Raw genomic sequence first — 22,350 nt, forward strand, 5'->3', positions numbered from 1 at the left:
CATATAAATTATGATTTAAAGATTTTTTGGAAAATCACTATTGAAAGTGACTGGGATCAAGAGGCTTTTAAAGTTCACAGCCCATGGTTGAAGGCCTTTTTGCCTGGTTTTCGTGTGGAAAATTCCCCAAATAGTCACTAGTTTTTTTTAACCCCAAATAATAAATATCACACAACTGTATTCAGTATATTATTTATTCACATTCACACAAGTTTATCGATGGCATTCTAAATTTATATATTTAAGTGCGAATAAGATGACAATTAAGCATCAAAAAACTTTCACAGTTGCAGAGCATAATTTTCAGGGATCAAACTATGTTTTGAGTATAAACCAAGTCATTTGTTGATTACTGGTCGAATTCATAAAACTGACTGGAATTATATTAATAGGGGAGGGGGAATAAATAAATAAGCCTTCAAAAAATTAAAAACAGTTTATTTAATTACTGTTAAATAACAGTTCGCAATGCTGTGTATAACATTGACTCAATGCAAAAGGACACAGGGCAAATTATAGAAATGAATGAGGTGTTATGCTTATAGCGCGAGGTAAAGTGAAAAAATATTAAAAAGATAACGTTCACGGTAATGAAAATTCTCAGAGATATTCAAAATCTGAAAAAAATGTGTGGTTGGTAGTGTACATTGTTTTCATTGTTAGATACACAAATTTCATGACTCTCCATGAGGCCCTGATTTGTTAGATACACAAATTTCATGACTCTCCATGAGGCCCTGATTTGTTAGATAAACAAATTTCATGACTCTCCGTGAGGCCCTGATTTGTTAGATACACAAATTTCATGACTCTCCGTGAGGCCCTGATTTGTTAGATTCACAAATTTCATGACTCTCCATGAGGCCCTGATTTGTTAGATACACACATTTCATGACACTTCACGAGGCCCTGATCAAGTATATTTGTAAAAGTCACTGTCAATAAGCTGTGACCATTGATTAATTAACAGATATCTTGATAAACCTACCTGGGGGCCTCAAATCAAGTGATGGGTGAAATACAGCTAATCCATGAGTGATATGTACCTTTTAACTATCTTAAGTTAATTACTCTATTGGGGTTTTTTTCTTAGCAAATAGTGATCAATAAAAGACCTCTCCTTTACTTCAGGTTTACACCTTATACGAGCCTTTATTTCCTTTATCTAGACAACTTAATAGGCGATGTTCATCGCAGTTTATGGAATTAATAATACAGACCATCAGTGTTGGAACTTGCTGCCTGTGGCTTGGAATTTCTCCTGGTACTGTGCTTAATTGTATTGGATCGTCACACGTGTGAGTCACTGCCCTCTCGTGTGACAATGCGGGTATTGGTTCGGCAAGATTGTTGTCTTGTTTCTCATCAATACATGGCTCCAGCTGTCTGACTTTCACTTTTCACGTGCAGTGTGCTTGTGTGAGTGTATAGGAGTTTTCTTGGGGTTTATTTTCATTTAAAATATTGATTCTCATCAATCATAATATGGCTTGGGCTCCAGTTATCTGATTTTACGTCCAGCAGGTATGAATAGGAGTTTTTAGGGGTTACTTTTATTAAATTTAATCTTGCACATTTTCTCAATATTATGGCTCCAGCATTCTGATTTGCACGTGCAGTGGGTGTGTGGAGATAAATTAATTCTTGTGTCATTGTGTGATATATCTCTAATGTTTGGGCTATTATAAGGTAGGTGATTTCATTAATTTTAATTTACCTTTAATTGGTTCTTTTAAAAATATCAAATACAGTTGAACACCGTTAATCAGAAATCGTAGGGACCCAAGAAATCATTTCAGAATAGCAATATTTCGGATTAACAATTTTCAGAAAATGACAGTGTTTGCGAATTATAGATGACAAGAACATTGCAATTTCGATTACACGTTACCAATTCCATACATTTGGTTTGAGTGATCTCTCGTATACAAAAATACTTGCTGATTTATTGTTAAGACAAATAATTCATTATTATACTTCTTTTTTAAAACAACATAAAACTTTTAAAACAAAATGAGAGCACATGTGTGCATTCCGAACATAGTCAAGAATTGTTCAGAAGAGGGTAGATTGAGCAATGCGGCAATCAAACCTGATGAGATAGACATTTTCGAATGATATTCAGGTTGTTTTAACCAGCAATTATATACGCACTACATCATCCAAATTTAAACGCTCATTTTCTGACATCGATGTTTGTCATATACGCGTGCTCAATGTAATTCTTTGACAAGCGCTAATTGTGCTCCATTGTCACATCAAGCCGATGCACGAGTGCATTCAAAGTATGGTGTGAAAAACTATGACATGATCGAGTTCCAAATAAGAATTGATAAATAGGTGTGAAATACCAAATTGGGACCGTAATTTTTACTTCGGATTAGCGATTATTTCGGACTAGCCATTTCGGATTAAAGATTAAAAATTTAGTCAAACAAAGGAGTTAAATCGGGACCGGAAAATTATTTCGAAATGGCGATAATTTCGGATAAACGGTTTTCGGAATAGCAGTGTTCAACTGTAGGGTCAAATAAATTTTGATAAAAAATATTAATATACTGCTGGTTTAGATTTATCTTATTTAGTTAATAGTTAATTGTAAGATTGTCTGTGTTTTTAGGAAATAGGTGAAGATATGGTGTTGGCTTCATTAGTGGTATCATTCTTGACATAGCGCGAAAACTTTAACCTTGCGGGCCAAAACAGTAATTCCAAAGTTTTTTAAGAAATTCAGATGAAACTTGGTAAACATGTTGCCAGAGACAATGATAATGGACACATATAGCTAAGCCAAGTGTGGCTTTAACAAGTTTGAAGTCATAATGTGCATCTTGTTTGTCATCTCTCTTTGTGTGCTCTCCTGAAGTCAGAATAGATCGAGAGCTTCCAATTCAAGACTGTTGTACATTTGTAAAGTGTTTTTGCTGGATAGTTGCATTAAAAATAGTAAGAAGTACCTTGAAATGGACATAAATGACATTGGAAGCATTTAAGCAGGGATCTAAGCCACTTTATCCTGCTTTGGACTTGAATCTGTGGTACTCAAACAAGTTTTCAGGATTTTAGGATTGAGATTGTTGGTCTGTTATCATACTTGAGAACAATTATTCTATATATATATTGCAGGATTTTTAAACCCAATGAAATTTCTGGTGCACAGCATGTTGACAATTGAACCCACATTCATGGATAAATCTTGGGAACTTTATAGAGAACAGAGGAGGGTGACAATATGAATTGGGATCTTTTAAACAAAAAAAATGTGTCTCGTGACATGATATTTTTACTGTGCTTCACAAACTGCTTAATATGATCAGCAGTCAGTTGTGCACGTCTTAAGAGGAACATAAGAACCCTAATAAATGATGATTGTTCCCCTGATGGTAAAGATTTTGCTGAGAATGCTTTTTTGCACACGTTGTAAAGAAAAACTCCTTCTAAAATAGATTGTTAAAACCATGCAGAATTTATGCTGGTGTTGTTAAACCAGAATTCCTCACTCTTTTCTGTTGCTTTTATATCTAATTTTAAAGTGACACTCTTGTTCAAAATCAATACATTATTGTAACACTTGTAAAACAAACATACATTTTGAGCAATACACCCTAAACTACTCACTAGATAATGCATTTATGGAAAATATTAATAACTATTAACAATAGTATAACCATGTATTTAATAGCTGAAAATGCAAAAACATTAAATTATTGGTAAATGCGAAAAGATTTACTGCGATCTACTATGGTCTCATGAGGTAGCAATACCGTGTTTTCTGAACTTTTAAATTAAACTCTATTATCCTGCATAAGCATCATTGCTTTAGACATTTGTTTATCCTTTTTGGTAAATTAAAACAATTGTATTAAATTGTGTTAAATCTCTTTTGTTTCTTGCTATGGAAAATAATAAGGAGTCTTCAGATCCCTTTAAATGGCACTATGCACATGCAACTTGCCTCAGGAGTCCATCATTGGTCACTCTTTTTCTGTTGCTTTAATAGTTAATATTAAGATGGAAGCCATTTTGAAATGTGTGTCTTTGCTATAGAAAGTAGGGGTCTAATCTGCGCTCCTCCAGAATGGCGCTCAAAGTGAACATGCAGCTTGCCTCAGGAGTCCATCATCAGTGCCATTGCTCCTGAAAGTGTTGTTTTTGTCTGCTATAATGATCTATTGTTATAATGTTCCATTGTTTTTTTCTGATGGGATAAAAAGATTCAGCAAAAGCTGCCAGGTATTCTGAAGTAAACAGATCATTTTGTCATGTATGCATTCACAACTAGTGTTTCCAGAAAACCATGAACTAACCAGAGACCAGGGGCCATGATAACGAACAGTCTCAGAACTAGACTCAGACTCAGAAAAGCGTTTTTATAGATCGAATAAGAAAAAAAGATATTTATGCCATTTCTTTTACAAAAATCTATGTTAATAGTATCAGCAAATTTTACCATCAATGCTCTAATAGAAGGAAAAATTACAATGAAATTAAGTTTTGCCATAATGAGTCTTGAGTCTGAACTCAGACTTGAGACTGTACGTACCTGGTAATCACTAATCGCATTCCGAAATAGACTGATCAGAACATTTTGTCATGTGTGTTAAATGCAGTCACACATATATAGGTCTTACTAAAAGCCATGACCTTATAGCAAAGACCAGGCATTCTAAAGTAAACTGATCATTGTGTCATATATTTATGCATTCACAAACACTTGTGTTCCAAAAACATGACCTAACCAGAAACCGAGCATTCTAAAGTAAACTAATCGTTGTGTCATGTATGCATTCACAAATAGGTCTTCCGAAAAACCATCACCTAAGCAAAAACCAGGCATTTCAAAGTAAACAGATCATTTGTCATGTATGCATTCACAAATAGGTCTTCCGAAAAACCATCACCTAAGCAAGAACCAGGCATTTCAAAGTAAACAGATCATTTGTCATGTATGCATTCACAAATAGGTCTTCCGAAAAACCATCGCCTAAGCAAGAACCAGGCATTTCAAAGTAAACAGATCATTTGTCATGTATGCATTCACAAATAGGTCTTCCGAAAAACCATCACCTAAGCAAGAACCAGGCATTTCAAAGTAAACAGATCATTTGTCATGTATGCATTCACAAATAGGTCTTCCGAAAAACCATCGCCTAAGCAAGAACCAGGCATTTCAAAGTAAACAGATCATTTGTCATGTATGCATTCACAAATAGGTCTTCCGAAAAACCATCGCCTAAGCAAGAACCAGGCATTTCAAAGTAAACAGATCATTTGTCATGTATGCATTCACAAATAGGTCTTCCGAAAAACCATCACCTAAGCAAGAACCAGGCATTTCAAAGTAAACAGATCATTTGTCATGTATGCATTCACAAATAGGTCTTCCGAAAAACCATCGCCTAAGCAAGAACCAGGCATTTCAAAGTAAACAGATCATTTGTCATGTATGCATTCACAAATAGGTCTTCCGAAAAACCATCGCCTAAGCAAGAACCAGGCATTTCAAAGTAAACAGATCATTTGTCATGTATGCATTCACATTTAGGTTTTCCTCAAACCATGACCTTAGCAAAGACCGGGCATTTTGAAGTAAATAGATCATTGTGACATATACACACATTCACAAATGTGTTTTCCAAAAATACTTGACCTAAGCAGAGACTAGGCTTTCTCAAGTAAACTGATCAGAACATTGTGTCATATGTGTGTTTAATGCATTCACAAATCGGTCTTCCGAAAAACCATGACCTATTTAAAAGCAAAGTCCGGGCATTCTGAAGTTAAAAGATCATTGTGTCAGATATGCATTCACGAATAGGTTTTCCAAACCATGAACTAAGCAGAGACTGCAGGGCATTCTGAAATAGACTGATCATAGTGTCAATGTATGCATTCACAAATAGTTTTTTTTCAACAAAAAAACAGGACCTAAGCAGTGACCAGATAATCTGTAGTAATTGTACACATTCACATATAGCTTAGTGTTCCAATTGTTTATGGAAGAAAACCATGACCTTCACAGACTAAGGCTAAAATGATAATGAGACATGGACAGGCAATTTCTTCGAGGAATTAATAGGGTTACGTTACCAGGGGAGGGTGATTGAGTGGCCATTACCATGGAGACAATTTCAGGGGCTTAAATAGCAACAGGGATATATATTGTAATTATATATGCTCAGAGGTAATATTATGCTCAAGTGAAAGTTTGGCAATACTTAACTGCTGGCTTAGGTAACGTAAGGTTAGCAGAATAACGAAAATGGAAAGGGTTACTAAGTAACTTTCAACTTGTGACTAAAGCAATTAATGAAATGGGTTCTGGCAGTTAGAATTATTTTTAGTAACAGCTTTTTTTCTTCTTTGTATAAATAAAGTTGATCAGTGATTTTATCAATGTATTTTTATAAAAATCCAGTTATATGTCATCAGTGGTATAATATATTGTTTTAGGCTATTTTGAGCCTGTACAGACCTAGCTGTCCGAAAAAACTGGACCGCTGACGTCATAAAACTGCTAAGTGTCTTTGTGACTTTCACATTTGTGAAAAATTGTCACAAGTAAACAATAAAGGTTCAATAAAATACAGCAATAGGGATTTTAAAGTACTGAATGGTCATAGCTATAAAAAACATTTGGTATAATTTAAGAACTATGGCACACTTCTTCTCTAGTAAGGACAGGCCAGTCACTCCCCCAAGTGAATGGACATCAGCTAACATGTCGGTCCATATACACCTTTAGGGTCCGCTGACTGGCAGGTCCTTATAATGTCATATGACCCTCAGTGGTGTTTAATATTTCTTAAGTATTGATTATCTCGTTATTTCTAGATGTAAAACACAAGCAGTCAGATTCACAATTTCTCATCTTTATGAAGACAGTGTTAAAACAGCCTCCCATTGATGCCTTGACAGCTCAGTGACTCATTTGATATTGGTTTTTCCATTGAATTCCTGTTGAAAGTGGATTCTGTATCCTTCCAATGACAGTCGTAATTGCAATTTACAATCTTTGCTATTAGAGCTCTATGAAATATTGCAGAAAATGCACAAACCATTTCCAGAAACAGTCACAGACAGATATTGTCTGTGTGATATTGTTTACATGATTATCGAACAACAAATACAAGAGAATGCAGTTTTTACTGGTAGAGAAGTTGGTTTTGTACCTGGAGGGAGTAGTTTCAATAAAATTGATGTTTATGGTTTGTTGTTTTTTATCCCCAGGTGAATCAAAAGGGATTTTGTTTTGGTGTTGTCTGTCTGTCTACTTTTGCTGATGTTGGGGTGTTTGAGGGGTTGTGTCTATTAGGGTCAGGAGTTTATTTGGATATGTTTTCTACTAAAAAAACGCAAAAAGGAGGAAATACACATAAACAATAAATGTTGAAATCCTTCGATCGATCACATTTTTTCTCCAGAACCATTTTTTGGTACGGTTTTGTCAAATAATGTTCAAACTTGGTCAGTATGTCCCCTTTAATAAAATCTTGACCAGTTTTAATGTGGGTTACATGGGGTTGGAAACTAGAAAAACAATCAATAGGTTATATTTGTTGACAGGATGTTATCCATCCCCTACCCAAGTGAAGGTGTCAGAAAGGATATATTCAATGGAAGTCACACGGGGTCAAAACTAGGTCACTAGGTCAAATCTAGGAAAAGCAATCAAGCTGTTCTATTTATGGACATTTCTTAGCCAGGATGTTTTCTCCTACCCAAATAAAGGTGTCAGAAGAGATATATATTTTAAATGGAATCACATGGGGTCAAAAACTAGGTCACTAGGTCAAATCTAAGAAAAACATTTATCAAGAATGTTTATTTATGGACAATTCCTAGCCATTATGTTAACCCCTGAGCCAACTTAAGGTTTCAGAAGGGGGATAACCCTTTGAACTAAAATTCATAACCATCTTTTATAAAAGTCCATCTCTTTGCAGCAGCAATTTTCTGAGTCAGGTGGGGGATATCAATCAACACATAATTATTTTTTTAGATATTGCCAGAACACTGTTGTGTAATAGTGTGAAGGTGAACATGTTTATGGCAAGTTGACATTGACATAACCATAGGACTATAAACATGAACTGAAGGTGAAGATGTTTATGGCAAGTTGACATTGACATAACCATAGGACTATAAACATGAACTGAAGGTGAACATGTTTATGGCAAGTTGACATTACATAACCATAGGACTATAAACATGAACTGAAGGTGAAGATGTTTATGGCAATCACAGTGACATTGATATAACTATAACACTATAAACATGAACTGAAGGTGAACATGTTTATGGCAATCACAGTGACATTGATATAACTATAACACTATAAACATGAACTGAAGGTGAACATGTTTATGGCAATCACAGTGACATTGATATAACTATAACACTATAAACATGAACTGAAGGTGAACATGTTTATGGCAATCACAGTGACATTGATATAACTATAACACTATAAACATGAACTGAAGGTGAACATGTTTATGGTAAATTGACATTGACATAACCTTATAAATGTAAACATTTAGTCAACTTCAAGGATTCGTTTATCACAAATATACTTGATAAAGCACTTGCTGTATGAAATGTATGCCATACTTCACCTTGTCTGAGGTTTTGTATATTTCAAGCCATGGAGAAGCTATCAATTGTGAAGCTTCAATGTTTGACACACACATACAGAAAGTCTGATTGATTTCCATGTGAATTGCCTTCTTTAACAAATCTGTTTTCAATATCATATTGTTTATAGGTCTATAAAGAAAGTCCTGTTATTGTCTGGGGAAAAATCCCTTAATACAGCTTCCTTTCTTTGTTTAACAGCCAGAATGTCTCAGTTGTACATATTGGGTAAATCAAGTTTCATATCTTAGGCCACAACCAATTGATCATTTGTTCGTCGGATTTGCTGCACCTAAAATTCGAAAAACGAAAAAAAATAAAAAAAACTTTTTTTTTGCGCCCGCACTTACTATTTGGCCGCGCATATTTTTTTTTTGTTTACTTCTGAATTTCCTCTATTTTCTGAAGTTCTTTTACTAAGAATTTAATCCTTCAACGTCAACTTCGCCTTTTTTTAAGGTATTTCCATGCTTTACATTCTTCGCGAGCAAAATTTCCTCGTGTCAGGACAAAATCAGGTCCGGGTAACCGCAAAACAGCCGATATTTGTTGACAGTCTTTTTTGTCGGGAATATTTTGCAGGACGCACCCTTGTTATTTATTTCCGGTATTAATTTTCGGGTTACTTTCAGTTTTCGTAATGTAAAATACACGTTTTAAATGAAAATCAGTGTCAAAGTCAATGGATTACAGTCTTCAGTAAACAACAACAGTTTCACAGCGTCGAAGGCAATAATTATCTATGTGTGTTTTAAGTAATTCATTGTTTTGTACTCAAAATTTTGTGTTAAATAATAACTTAATCGGATTTTGAGTGCAAAACTTATATTAAAATACACGGACACACGACTTAACACAATTGAACATGTTTTGGTGAGTTATTTTTTAAATTTTCTAAAATGCATTTCTCAGTTTTCATATAATCATAATCGTTATAAACAGATAAAAATAGTAGGACTTGTAAATGTTTTAGAAACAGCCTGTACATTGAATTTATGAACCAGTCAATCCATGCCCCCTTCCCCCCCAGGTCCTGGGGTATACCAGGGATAGTCGGGGAAATGGGCCAAGTTTTTACCTTCCAGGTGGCCCCACAGTGCCGGGTGAATGCAGTGGATATACCCGGGGTTGGCTGGACTGAAAATCAAAGTCCCTGCTATTCCCCGGACCTTGGGGCGTGGTTACAATTGACTAGTGCATTACATACACATGGACAGTATAAAAAAAACATCAGTAAAATCAGAAAATAAAACCTTTTATAAGTAAAATGACTGTTTTAATTTTCTCAATTCTTCGTTTTTATCCACTTGTTTTCTTTGATCCATTTGTATAAAATGGCCTGTAATTAAAGTGGCCTGTTTCTTATGGGCATTGAAGCTATGGAGGCTGACATGATATTCTTTTTCAAGGCACGGACCTATAAACCATAGGTTCGGGGTAAAGGCGGGTTCTTTAAAGGGAAATATCTTTATTCCACCACCTGCTCTATTATAATGACTGGTGCCACATTTGCAGATTTGTTTGATACTGCTTCATTTATGTTGTCCCGCAATTCAATCCACAGTGTCTTTTTTAGATATGTTCTCTGTGTTATTTACATTTTCAATCTTCTGAAATGTCAAAGTCACTAGTAGTTGACACCAATTTAATCATGTGCTTCAAGAGGTTCAAATTTAGACCTGACCCAATATTTAGAAATGCTCAAATCATGAATAACTCTTACAAGTCTAAAATGTTTTTTTTGTAATAGTAAGTTACGGAATGACTCTATGAATACAATAGTTTTCTTTTTGGTCTTCGAATAATTGTATGTTACTATGAGGAATGTTGTCTTTACAATAATCCACGTTTAAATTGAAGTTAATAGTAAAGCACTGGACCTTATTGCCATTTGTTAAATATTGAGACAGATTTGTATGTCACTGTGATACAATCAAAACCTTTTCATTAATAACTGAACATATGTTTGCAATTAAAAAGCATTTCTTGACATAATTGTATGATAAATTTGGTAACAAATATACTTTTTATTTATTTTTTATTTTTCGCCTTGCGCTCGCCTCTGATTTGCCTTAAATTAAAAAAAAAGTATTTCTATTTTTTTTTCGCTCGCTCGCTCCTACTTTTTTTTGGCAAAATCCGTAGAACAAATGATCAATTTGTTGTGGCCTTACAATAAATTCCTTTTAAAAAGAGAAAAATTATGGGGGGTTACGTTTTTTTTCTTGGTATCGTTCTTCTAAAATGAGCAAAATCCATCAATTTTGAGAAATTTATTGAGATGATGATGAATTTGTTTGCAGAGAGCTGTTATAATGTTTAACAATGCGAAATGCATCATTAAGTGGCAAAATAGCGCACTTTAAAGTTAAGCATCAGTTGAAAAAAGCATTGATATATTAGTAACAGATGATTGTGACATGTATGCATTTACAAATAGGTCTTCTGAAATCCATGACCTTTAAGCAAAGAATGGGCATTCAAAAGTAAACAGATCATTGTTGTGTCGCCTGAAAAGACGACATGATAGGGGTTACTTTTGTCGGCGGCGGCGGCGTCCGCGTCCCATTTTCGATTGTCCGGGGTATATCTCCTAAACTATTAAAGGTATCAACTTGAAATTTCATATGTAGATAGATCTAATTGAGGGCAAGAACTGTTACTCTTGCTTCCATATTTTTAGAGTTATTGCCCTTTGTTATTTTTCATGCTTAAAGTTTTGTCTGGGGCATATCTTGTAGAATATAAGAGTTATCAACTTGAAACTTCATATGTAGATAGATCTCATGGAGGGCAAGTGCAGTGCACAAAAACAGTAACTCTTGCTTTCTTAGTTTTAAAGTTATTGCCCTTTGTTAATTTTCATGCTTAAAAGTTTTGTCCGGGTGATCTCATTGAGGGCAAGTGCAGTGCACAAGAACCGTAACTCTTGCTGCCATATTTTTAGAGTTATTGCCCTTTGTTAGTTTTGTCCGGGGCATATCTTGAAGAATTCATAGCTAGATAGATCTCATTGAGGGCAAGTGCAGTGCACAAGAACCGTTACTCTTGCTGCCATATTTTTAGAGTTATTGCCCTTTGTTAATTTTCTTGCTTAGGTTTTGTCCGTGGCATATCTCGTAAATTATAGGAGGTATCAACCTGAAACTTATTCCGTAGGTATATCTGATTAAGGGAAAGTGCAGTGCACAAAAGCTGTAACTCTTGCATCTATATGTTTAGAGTTATTGCCCTTTGTTAATTTTTATGCTTAAAGTTTTTTCCGGGGCATATCTTGAAGAAAATAAGAGGTATCAACTTGAAACTTCATAGCTAGATAGATCTCATTGAGGGCAAGTGCAGTGCACAAGAACCATAACTCATGCTGCCATATTTTTAGAGTTATTGCCCTTTGTTAGTTTTGTCCGGGGCATATCTTGAAGAATATAAGAGGTATCAACTTGAAACTTCATAGCTAGATAGATCTCACTGAGGGCAAGTGCAGTGCACAAGAACCGTTACTCTTGCTGCCATATTTTTAGAGTTATTGCCCTTTGTTAATTTCATGCTTAGGTTTTGTCCGTGGCATATCTCGTAAACTATAGGAGGTATCAACCTGAAACTTATTCCGTAGGTATATCTGATTGAGGAAAAGTGCAGTGCACAAAAACCGTAACTCTTGCATCTATATGTTTAGAGTTATTGCCCTTTGTTAATTTTCAAGCTTAAATTTTGTCCGGGGCATTTCTCGAAAACTATAAGAGTTATCAATTTGAAACTTTATAGATAGATAGATCTTATTGAAGGGGATCTCAGTGCACAAAAACTGTATCTCTTGCTTCCATATTAGAGTGATTGCCCTTTGTTAATTTTCATGATTAACATTACCTTGCACACTTTTTTAGCTCACCAGAGCATGAAGTGCTCAAGGTGAGCTATTGTGATCGGTCTTTGTCCGTCGTCCGTCCGTCAACAATTGCTTAAAGAACATCTCCTCTGAAACTACCTGGCCAAATTCAATGAAACTTGACAGTATGCTTCCTTGGGTGTCCCTCTACAAAAATACGACAAGGGGTTACGATTGATTAACAACAACAACAACAAAATGGCCAACTTCCTGTTTTGCTTTAAAAAACATCTTCTCTGAAACTATCAGTCCAAATTCAATGAAACTTTACAGGTAGCTTCCTTGAGTGACCCTCTACAAAAATACAACAAGGGGTCATGATTGATCAACAACAACAGCAACAACAACAAAATGGCTGACTTCCTGTTTTGCGTAAAAAAACCCATCTCCTCTGAAACTACCACTCCAAATTCAATGAAACTTTACAGGAAGCTTCCTTGGGTGACCCTCTACAAAAATACAACAAGGGGTTGAAAGTTAAATGGCAACCTCATTGTCTATAAATGAATAAAATGCCAATCTAACAGCTATAATGTCAACAGTAAATAATTCGTCAGGCGACACATCCGACATGCGGAGTTCTAGTGTCATATAAACATTCAAAGGGTCTTTTAGAAACATGACCTTAGCAGAGACCTTGCATTCTAAAGTAAACAGATCAGGACATTGTGTCATATATTATATGCAATTTGCCATTCACATATAGGTTTTCCAGAAAACCATGAACTTATAAGCAAAGACCTGGCATTCTGAAGTAGACTGATCTTTGTGTCATAAGCACATTCACAAATAGTTTTTCCAAAACACCATGAACCAAGCAGAGACTGGGAATTCTGAAGTATATACTGATCATTGTGTCATATATATGCATTTAGAAATATGTCTTCTGAAAACCACAAACTAATAAGATACCAGACATTCTAAAGTAGACAGGTCATTAATTGTGTTATGTATACATTTAGAAAAATGGGTTTTCCATAAATTCATTACCTATAGTAAGCAGAGACCAGGCATTCTGAAGTAGGCTGATCATTGTGTCATATATATGCATTCACAAATCGGTTTTCCAAAAAACATGACCTAAGCAGGGACCAGATAATCTATTGTAACCTGGGAATTCAGTCAATTGTACACATTCACAAATAGCTATAGTTTTCCAATTGTTTATGGAAAAAAAATGACCTTCACAGAATAAGGCTTAAATGATAATTAGACAATGGACAGGCAATTTCTTCCAGGAATTAATAGGGTTATGTTACCAGGGGAGGGTGATTGAGTGGCCATTACCATGGAGACAATTTCAGGGGCTTAAATAGCAACAGGGATATATATTGTAATTATGCTCAGAGGTAATATTATGCTCAAGTGAAGGAATACTTATCTGCTGGCTTAGGTAGAGTAAGGTTAGTGAAATAATGAAAATGGAAAGGTTACACTTTTAACTTGTGACTAAAACACTTAATGAAATGGGTTCTGGCAGTTTAATAGAATTATTTTTAGCAACAGCAATATTTTCTTATGCTATACCTTCAAAAATGTGTACCTTCTTTGTATGAATATTGTTGATTTGTCCGTTTATCAATGTATTTGAATTAAATTGCAGTTTTAAGACTTCAGCGGTGTATTTATTATTTTTAGCCTGTCCAGTGAGACCTGTCAATAAAAGGGACCACTGCTGTCATAAAACAGCTGAATGTCTTTGCTTTTTTCACAAAGGCGAAAAATTGTCGCAAAGAAACAGTGATGCCAGGTTCCATACAACACAGAAGAAGGGATTTTAGAATGATTTTTATACTTGTAATTATAAGGAATGTCAAGTCACACCCCGAAGGTGAATGGTCATAAGCTAACGTCTCAGTCCATGTACACCTTTGTGGGCTGACTGGCTGGTCCTTATAATGTCATATGACCCTCAGTGGTGTTCAATATTTCTTAAGTATTGATTATCTCGTTATTCCTAGATGTAAAACACAAGCTGTCAGATTCATAATTTCTCATCTTTATGAAGACAGTGTTAAAACAGCCTCCCATTGATGCTTTGACAGCTCAGTGACTCATTTGATATTGGTTTTTCCATTGAATTCCTGTTGAAAGTGGATTCTGTATCCTTCCAATGACAGTCGTAATTGCAATTTACAATCTTTGCTATTAGAGCTCTATGAAATATTGCAGAAAATGCACAAACCATTTCCAGAAACAGTCACAGACAGATATTGTCTGTGTGATATTGTTTACATGATTATCGAACAACAAATACAAGAGAATGCAAAACAAGAGAATGCAGTTTTTACTGGTAGAGAAGTTGGTTTTGTACCTGGAGGTGGAAGTTTCAATAAAATTGATGTTCATGGTTTGCTGTCATGAGTTATTCATGGTTTGCTTTTTTTTAAATTCCCTGTGGAATCAAAGGTTTTGGGAGGGAGATATTGTTTTGAGAGTTGTCTGTCTATTCATATGGACTAATCTTGGGGTGTCCATAAGGCTCAGGAGTTTATTTGGATATATGTTTTGTTCTGTAAAAAAAACAAAAAAAATCCATGTTTTTGGGGGGGGGGGTTAAAGGAGGAAGAAACACATAAACAAGAAATATTGAAACTCGTCTGTCACATGTTATACTGTCTGGAACCATGTCTTGGGACAGATTTGTTTAGTAATGTTCAAACTTGGTCAGAATGTCCCCTTTGATAAAAGCTTGAACAATTTAAATCTGGTTGACCATTGGTAAAAAACTAGGTCACTGGGTCAAATCTTAGAAAATCAATCAAGAGGTTATATTTATTAACACTTCTTAGCCAGAATGGTGACCTGCCCCACTGAAGGTGTCAGAAGAGATATGATTTCAAAGGAGGTCACATGGGGTCAAAAACTAGGTCATTAGGTCAAATCTATGAAAAGCAATCAAGAGGTTTTATTTATGTATAATTCTTGCTAGGATGTTATCTCATTAACCCAACTGAAGGTGTCAGAAGGGAAATATATTTTTAATGGAGGTCACATAGGGTCAAAAACTAGGTCACTTGGTCAAATCTTAGAACAACAATCAAGAGGTTTAATTTATTGACAATTCTTAGCCATGATGTTATGAGTCTGATGGGGGATATCAGTTCAACAAATTTGCTTATTTCTTTTAATACTGCCAGAATACTGATGTGTAATAATAGAAAAGTTTATTATATATTCTGTTTGTTTATGTTTATATATACCTTTATTAAAAGGTGAACATGTTTATACCAAGGTGACATTGACATAACCATAGGACTATAAACATGATCTGAAGGTGAACACGTTTAAGGCAAGTTGATTCTAGCAAAGCGATAGGACTTAATAAACAAAATTGAACTGAAGGTGGACATGTATATGGCAAATTGATATTGATATAACCATAGGACTATAAACATTATTAGGCAACTGCAAGGATTTGTTTATCACCAAAATACACTGATAAAGCACTGGCTGTCTAAAATTCATGCTATATACACATATACTTCACCTTGTCTGAGGTTCTGTATATTTCAAGCCATGGAGAAGCTATCAATTGTGAAGCTTCAATGTTTGACACACACATACAGAAAGTCTGATTGATTTCCATGTGAATTGCCTTCTTTAACAAATCTGTTTTCAATATCATATTATTTATAGGTCTGTAAAGAAAGTTCTGCCATTCACAGTCTGAAAAAATATCCCTTAATACAGCTTTCTTTCTTTGTTTAACAGCCAGAATGTCTGAGTTGTACAAATTGGGTAAATCTACTTTCATATCTAACAATAAATTCCTTTCAAAAAGAGTAAATTGATGTTTTATTACGTTTTTTACTTGGTATTGTTTTTCTCAAACCAGTGAAATTTATCGAGATAATGATGGATTTTTGTTTGCAGTTAGCTGTTATAATGTTTAACAATGCGAAATGAATCATTATGTGGCAGCTCACTTTGAAGTTAAGCATTAGTTGAAATAAAAAAAGTATTGATATTATTATTATTATTGATCAAAGAGCTGATATTGCCCTTAAACAGGAACAGCTGAAATGGATAACATAAAATGAGGAGGCAGTTTAATATTAAGGTATTCCATATACAATAAGTTTTCCCTAGCAAAGCCTTTTTCCGCTTAAGCACATGTGTATCCTTTCAACCACATGGGTTGTGGGTGTTCCATTGTATCATGATGGTGTTCAATAAATATCATGAGGTATAAGTGAATAGATTGCCTTGTTATAATCAGCACAGTAGTTATGTCCCCCTCATTCATGGGGAGACATATTGTTTTAGCCCTGTCCGTCAGTCAGTCCGTCAGTCTGTACTTCACATTTTGTTTCCGCTCAAGAACGCTTGCACCCAGGAACTTCAAACTTGGTATGAGAATCGGTCATGACTAGTAGATGACCCCTATTGATTTTGAGATCAGTAGGTTGAAGGTCAAGGTCGCAGTGACCTAGAGGTGAAGAAACGGTTAGCACTCAGTAACTTAAGAACGCTTGCATCCAGGAACTTTGTATGCAAGTTGGTCATGTAGATGATCCCTAATGATTTTGTGATCAGTAGGTCAAAGGTCAAGGTCACGATGACATTGAGCTGAAAAAATGGTTTCTGATCAATTAATGAATAATGCTTAATGCGCCCAGGAACTTCCTAAAATTCAAACTTCGTTTACATTTTCCAAGATTAATCAACAACACTTTTTTCTCTTCACTATTTAATACAGGTGAATAAACCAAACTTCACTGTTGGTTCGTCTCTAGTCCAAAATTACAAATTTCATATCCCTCATTTATTTTTTCTCAGCTACGACCATACAATAGGGGAGAAAAGCGCTTTTTCAAAAAAGCAATCTCTAGTTATTGAACGGTTATGCCCATTCTGCTTGATCACGTTCAAAAATGGGAGTTTATATGTGTAATCCAAAACCAAGAAACACTGCCTTTGTATTATTTATTTTTCAACAAATAATTTATTTCATTTATAATGTTTCAGTCACCAACTCGAGGTTCTTCTTGAAGATGGTGTCACAGTAAGGAGGAATGCAAAACGTCGCCTCATCTTCCATGTTATACAGTAAGTAGTGCATGCATGATGCCTCATCTTCCATGTTGTACATTAAATAGTTATGGTATCTCATTTTCCATATTATATACAGTAAGTAGTGCATGATGCCTCATCTCCTATATTACACAGAAGGTGTGGATGTGGTGACTCATCTTCGATATTAAACAGTAAGTAGTCTTTGTACCTCATTTTCCATGTTATACAGTTATAAGAAGTGCATGATGCCTCATCTTTCATAGTTTACAGTAAGCAGTCATAGTGTCACATCTTCCTTTTTATACATTAAGTAGTGCATGATGCCTCATTTTCAATATTATACAGTAACGTAATCATCATGTGCTAAAAGTAGTGCATGGTGCCTCATCTTCCATGTTATACAGTAAGTAGTCATGGTGCCTCATCTTCCATGTTATACAGTAAGTAGTCATGGTGCCTCATCTTCCATGTTATACAGTAAGTAGTCATGGTGCCTCATCTTCCATGTTATACAGTAAGTAGTCATGGTGCCTCATCTTCCATGTTATACAGTAAGTAGTCATGGTGCCTCATCTTCCATGTTATACAGTAAGTAGTGCATGGTGCCTCATCTTCAACATAACGTTATACAGTAAGTAGTGCATGGTACCTCATCTTCCACATAACGTTATACAGTAAGTAGTGCATATGGTGCCTCATCTTCCATGTTATACAGTAAGTAGTGCATGGTGCCTCATCTTCCACATAACGTTATACAGTAGGTAGTGCATGGTGCGTCATCTTCCATGGTATACAGTAAGTAGTGCATGGTGCCTCATCTTCCACATAAAGTTATACAGTAAGCAGTGCATGGTGCCTCATCTTCCACATAAAGTTATACAGTAAGTAGTGCATGGTGCCTCATCTTTCATGTTATACAGTAAGTAGTGCTTGGTGCCTCATCTTTCATGTTATACAGTAAGTAGTGCATCATCAGGTGCCTCATCTTCCACATAAAGTTATACAGTAAGTAGTGCATGGTGCCTCATCTTTCATGTTATACAGTAAGTAGTGCATGGTGCCTCATCTTTCACATAAAGTTATACAGTAAGTAGTGCAAGGTGCCTCATCTTCCACATAAAGTTATACAGTAAGTAGTGCATGGTGCCTCATCTTTCATGTTATACAGTAAGTAGTGCAAGCACCTAACATTTTCCAGATTAAACGGTGAGTTTAAGTCATGGTGCCTCATTTTCCATGCTACATGGTTAGTATATACAAATTTATTTTAGCTTGATTGTGACGAAAGCTAAGCTTATAGAATCACTCTTGAGTCTGTTTCCTGGGCAGAAACCAGTACTGTGTCCTTTTTGAGAGGCCATGAGAAAGTACCCCTGGTGGGGATCAAACCCACAACCTCTTGGGTGAGAGGTGGACACCTATACCACTAGACCACTCTCACCCCTACATGGTTGGTAGTTAGCCAGATTGATATAATTAACTTTGCAATGTTTGTAAAAAAAGCTGCATGAACAACAAAAAATAAACATTAAGAAAGGTTAATACCAAATACCCATTTTCTTGATTGAATCATGTAACATCAAAGTGCAAAATCTTTCTGAAATTGTTGATTCATGTTTCATTAATTTAATGTCAAGGTAAATATGATAAAACACAATTAAGTTATGTTCACTAATTACAAAGAGCATATTTGACTTAATACCTGGCAATGTTCACTGATAATAGAAATAGCTTGTTCAATTGATTACTCGAAAATCACCTTGATGTATTTCTGCTGTTAATAATTTTATAGGAACAGAGAAAAGGCAGCTGTAAGCTTTTAACTTGGAAAAAAATGAATGTTCAGAGATTTTCTCTGGTGTATGGAAGATTAGGGTTTTGTTTCAATTTGTAAGTAAGTAGAACTTCAATGTCAATTTTAATGTCATTTGAAGACAAGGTTCAGTTTTGTACCACAAAAAAATGAATGTTGTAATTTTCACTTTTATATAGCGTCCTCAGATATATATCTATAAGTAGAATTATAATTATCAACATTCGAAGTTTGTAACAAGATGTGTTTATTTCAAATCTTTTATTTCTGATCATCAAGTTTTTGTAGTTTCTAGAAAATAGTTTGATTCAGTATCGAGAAAATTGTGGGAAACATATTTTAGACATAACATTACAAGAGGCTGGATGTTCATAAAGATATTGTGCACGAAATAACTGTTCCAGCCGATTAGGTATCTGCATTCGGGAGGCAAATGCTGGCAACATTTGTGCTAGAGTATATGTGTGGATAAGAACGATATACTGTATTGTTATTTCTGCAACTTCCAAAACTTGGTGGTGCTTGAAGTTTCCAAGCTAATATTTGTGTCGGAAATTGCCAGTGTATTTCTTGAGGATATAATAATTGGAAAAAGAGGAATATATGAGTGCTTTTTTTTGATAAGATAAGACAGAAGTCTCTGGCTGTATTTGAAGGTACACTCACAGATTAAGACTAATTAAGCTGTTTTGACTTTTTTGTCTAGGAATGAACCAAATTTTGCATAAATGTCTGAAGACCAGTAATATAAGACTGCTGGTATTAAAGATCAGATTGCACTTTTAAATATTTACGTGCAGAAATTTATGGAAAAAAAAAGAAAAAATCAACACCTTGAAATGTGATCGATGACTGAATTGAAAACACTGATGCTGAAATCAGCTGATTCTGTGAAAAAAATGAAGAAATTTTAAACTTGGTCAATCTGTGAGAGTGCAGTTTTAATGGTCATAACTAATCAATAGTTTGTTTGGCCTCACACAATTTATGAACTCCAAAAAATATCAGCAACATGAAAGCTTTTTTAAACTCTGGGCTGGTATTCAATATAAGACTTAATGAATCTAAGAACGATGTAGCTAATCTGATAAGTTGTTATTAATAACTGACCAATTGAATGAATGAAGTCAATGGTGCATGACCATAAGTTTGACTTAAATTGAATATTGAATACCACCCATCATGTGTCATATTGATTTGTTTTTGTTTTATGACAGCAGTAAAGTTAAATAACAAACAAAATAACAACATCTACCTACCCATCATTCAAAGTGTGACTGTCAGATAACCCTAATGCCAAGCAAACCATTTTTAATTGTTGCCTTATTATAAATTAGGAACACAGTCTGTTGTATGTTTAGATGATTGACTCGGAAGTTTAATGCTGATTCAAGTGTCTTAAAGGAGAAGTAAGTTCAATTTTGTTGAGGTAAGTTATTCAAGATAAGTTTTGTTTTCAGTCAGTTCAGACAAACGAATACAAACATGTTTTTCTCTATAGAGCTTTTAAAGGCACACAATATAGGACGATGCATTTTTTTTATTTTTTATTTTAATGCATTATCATTTGTAACTCGTTCGACCTTAATGATGAAATAAAAAAAGGCACATATGATTTAGGTACCGATAAAAAAATGTTTACAACATTTTTGCGCTTTTTTAAAGCTGCACTCTCACAGATTAAACGTTTTCACAACTTTTTTATTTTTTGTCATGGAACGAGCCAGTTTTAGCGAAAACGCATTGAAGCCAGTTATATAATACTGCTGACAAAAAATTAGATCGCAGATTCTATATTTAAGTTCAAAAATTGATGATTTATGCTTTTTTTCTTAAACCGTTTACGGTTTAAGCCATAAAACATTAATTTTCAAACGGAAATATAAGAATCTGTGATCTGATATTTTGTCAGTAATCTTTTATCATTGATTTGCAGATATTTACGCAAAAATTTGCTCTTTCTTAGACAAAAAATAAAAAAGTTGTAAAAACGGTATAATTCTGTGATAGTGCAGCTTTAACTGGGGAATTTGTGGCTATGTAGATGATAAAATTAAAATAAATAAATAAAAACACATTTATTAACATTTATAAAGAATAAAAGTTTTTAATCAGTACCTATATATAAATCTTTTGCTTTTGGGGATTTTAATAATTTAAGTCAAGTGAGATAAACATGAAAATGCATTAATATAAAAATATAATTTTGCATCAATCTATATGGTATACTACGCCTTTAAACCATTGGAATGAAAACAATTCCGAAATGACTTTAAATATATTTAAGGAATGGCAAATTTACACTTTTCTTATTGGAGTATGCTTAGTTATGAGAAAAAAGAAGTCTTTCAATAATACAATGATGTATAAGCTGTGAGATTTTTACTACCTGGAAATACGCTGGTTGGCATTAAGAAAGCAATTGTTCACAGTTATTTATAGTTACATTCTATAAATTTTAAGGCCTGCATTATATATGATCGGGAAACAACCAGTTACATGCAGGATTGTGGAATTTGTTTTTTTAGACCAAAAAAGTCATTTTCCGGAGTGGCAAATCTATGGGGATTATATTAGGTCTGGAAAGATGCAGCTTAGTCTTCTAAGCTTGTCTGTTAGTGAGGGGGATTATAGGCCTTGGAACTTGGCCTAAATATCCTTAAGTCATTTCACAATCTCAACTAATATTGACTCAAAATTATATTAGTGTTCAACATAAATTTTGTCCAAGGAAAAGGCTTTCCAATATATTTATGTCAGCAAATCAGCAGTCAGCTGTTATTAATCTTTATAAAGTGAAGGGATAGAAATAAACAGTGGCTAGCCAAGATAGTTGGTAGTTCACAAAATCTATGTAGACCACTAAGAAACTTTAAGATTGTTACTATATGTGCTATAACACAAAATAAATGGTTATATGACTGCTTCACATCCAACCTTTAATTTTTCTAAGTACATACTAACCATCTTTAGTCTTTACGCCCAAAATAAATAG

At 34.6% G+C, this 22,350-nt stretch overlaps 1 protein-coding gene across 1 annotated transcript in view; it reads left to right on the forward strand.

The window, feature by feature from the left end:
- The window catches only part of LOC128219773 (uncharacterized), a 99,101-nt gene that overhangs the window by 6,937 nt on the left and 69,814 nt on the right, over window positions 1–22,350 (forward strand). The window contains exon 6 of the mRNA XM_052927764.1: window positions 17,495–17,575. Within this exon, the coding sequence (XP_052783724.1) occupies window positions 17,495–17,575 (81 nt within the window). The remainder of the gene's footprint in view (window positions 1–17,494; window positions 17,576–22,350) is intronic.

Source organism: Mya arenaria, chromosome 15 (genome assembly GCF_026914265.1).
Source record: "Mya arenaria isolate MELC-2E11 chromosome 15, ASM2691426v1".
NCBI classification, from domain to species: Eukaryota; Metazoa; Mollusca; class Bivalvia; order Myida; family Myidae; genus Mya; species Mya arenaria.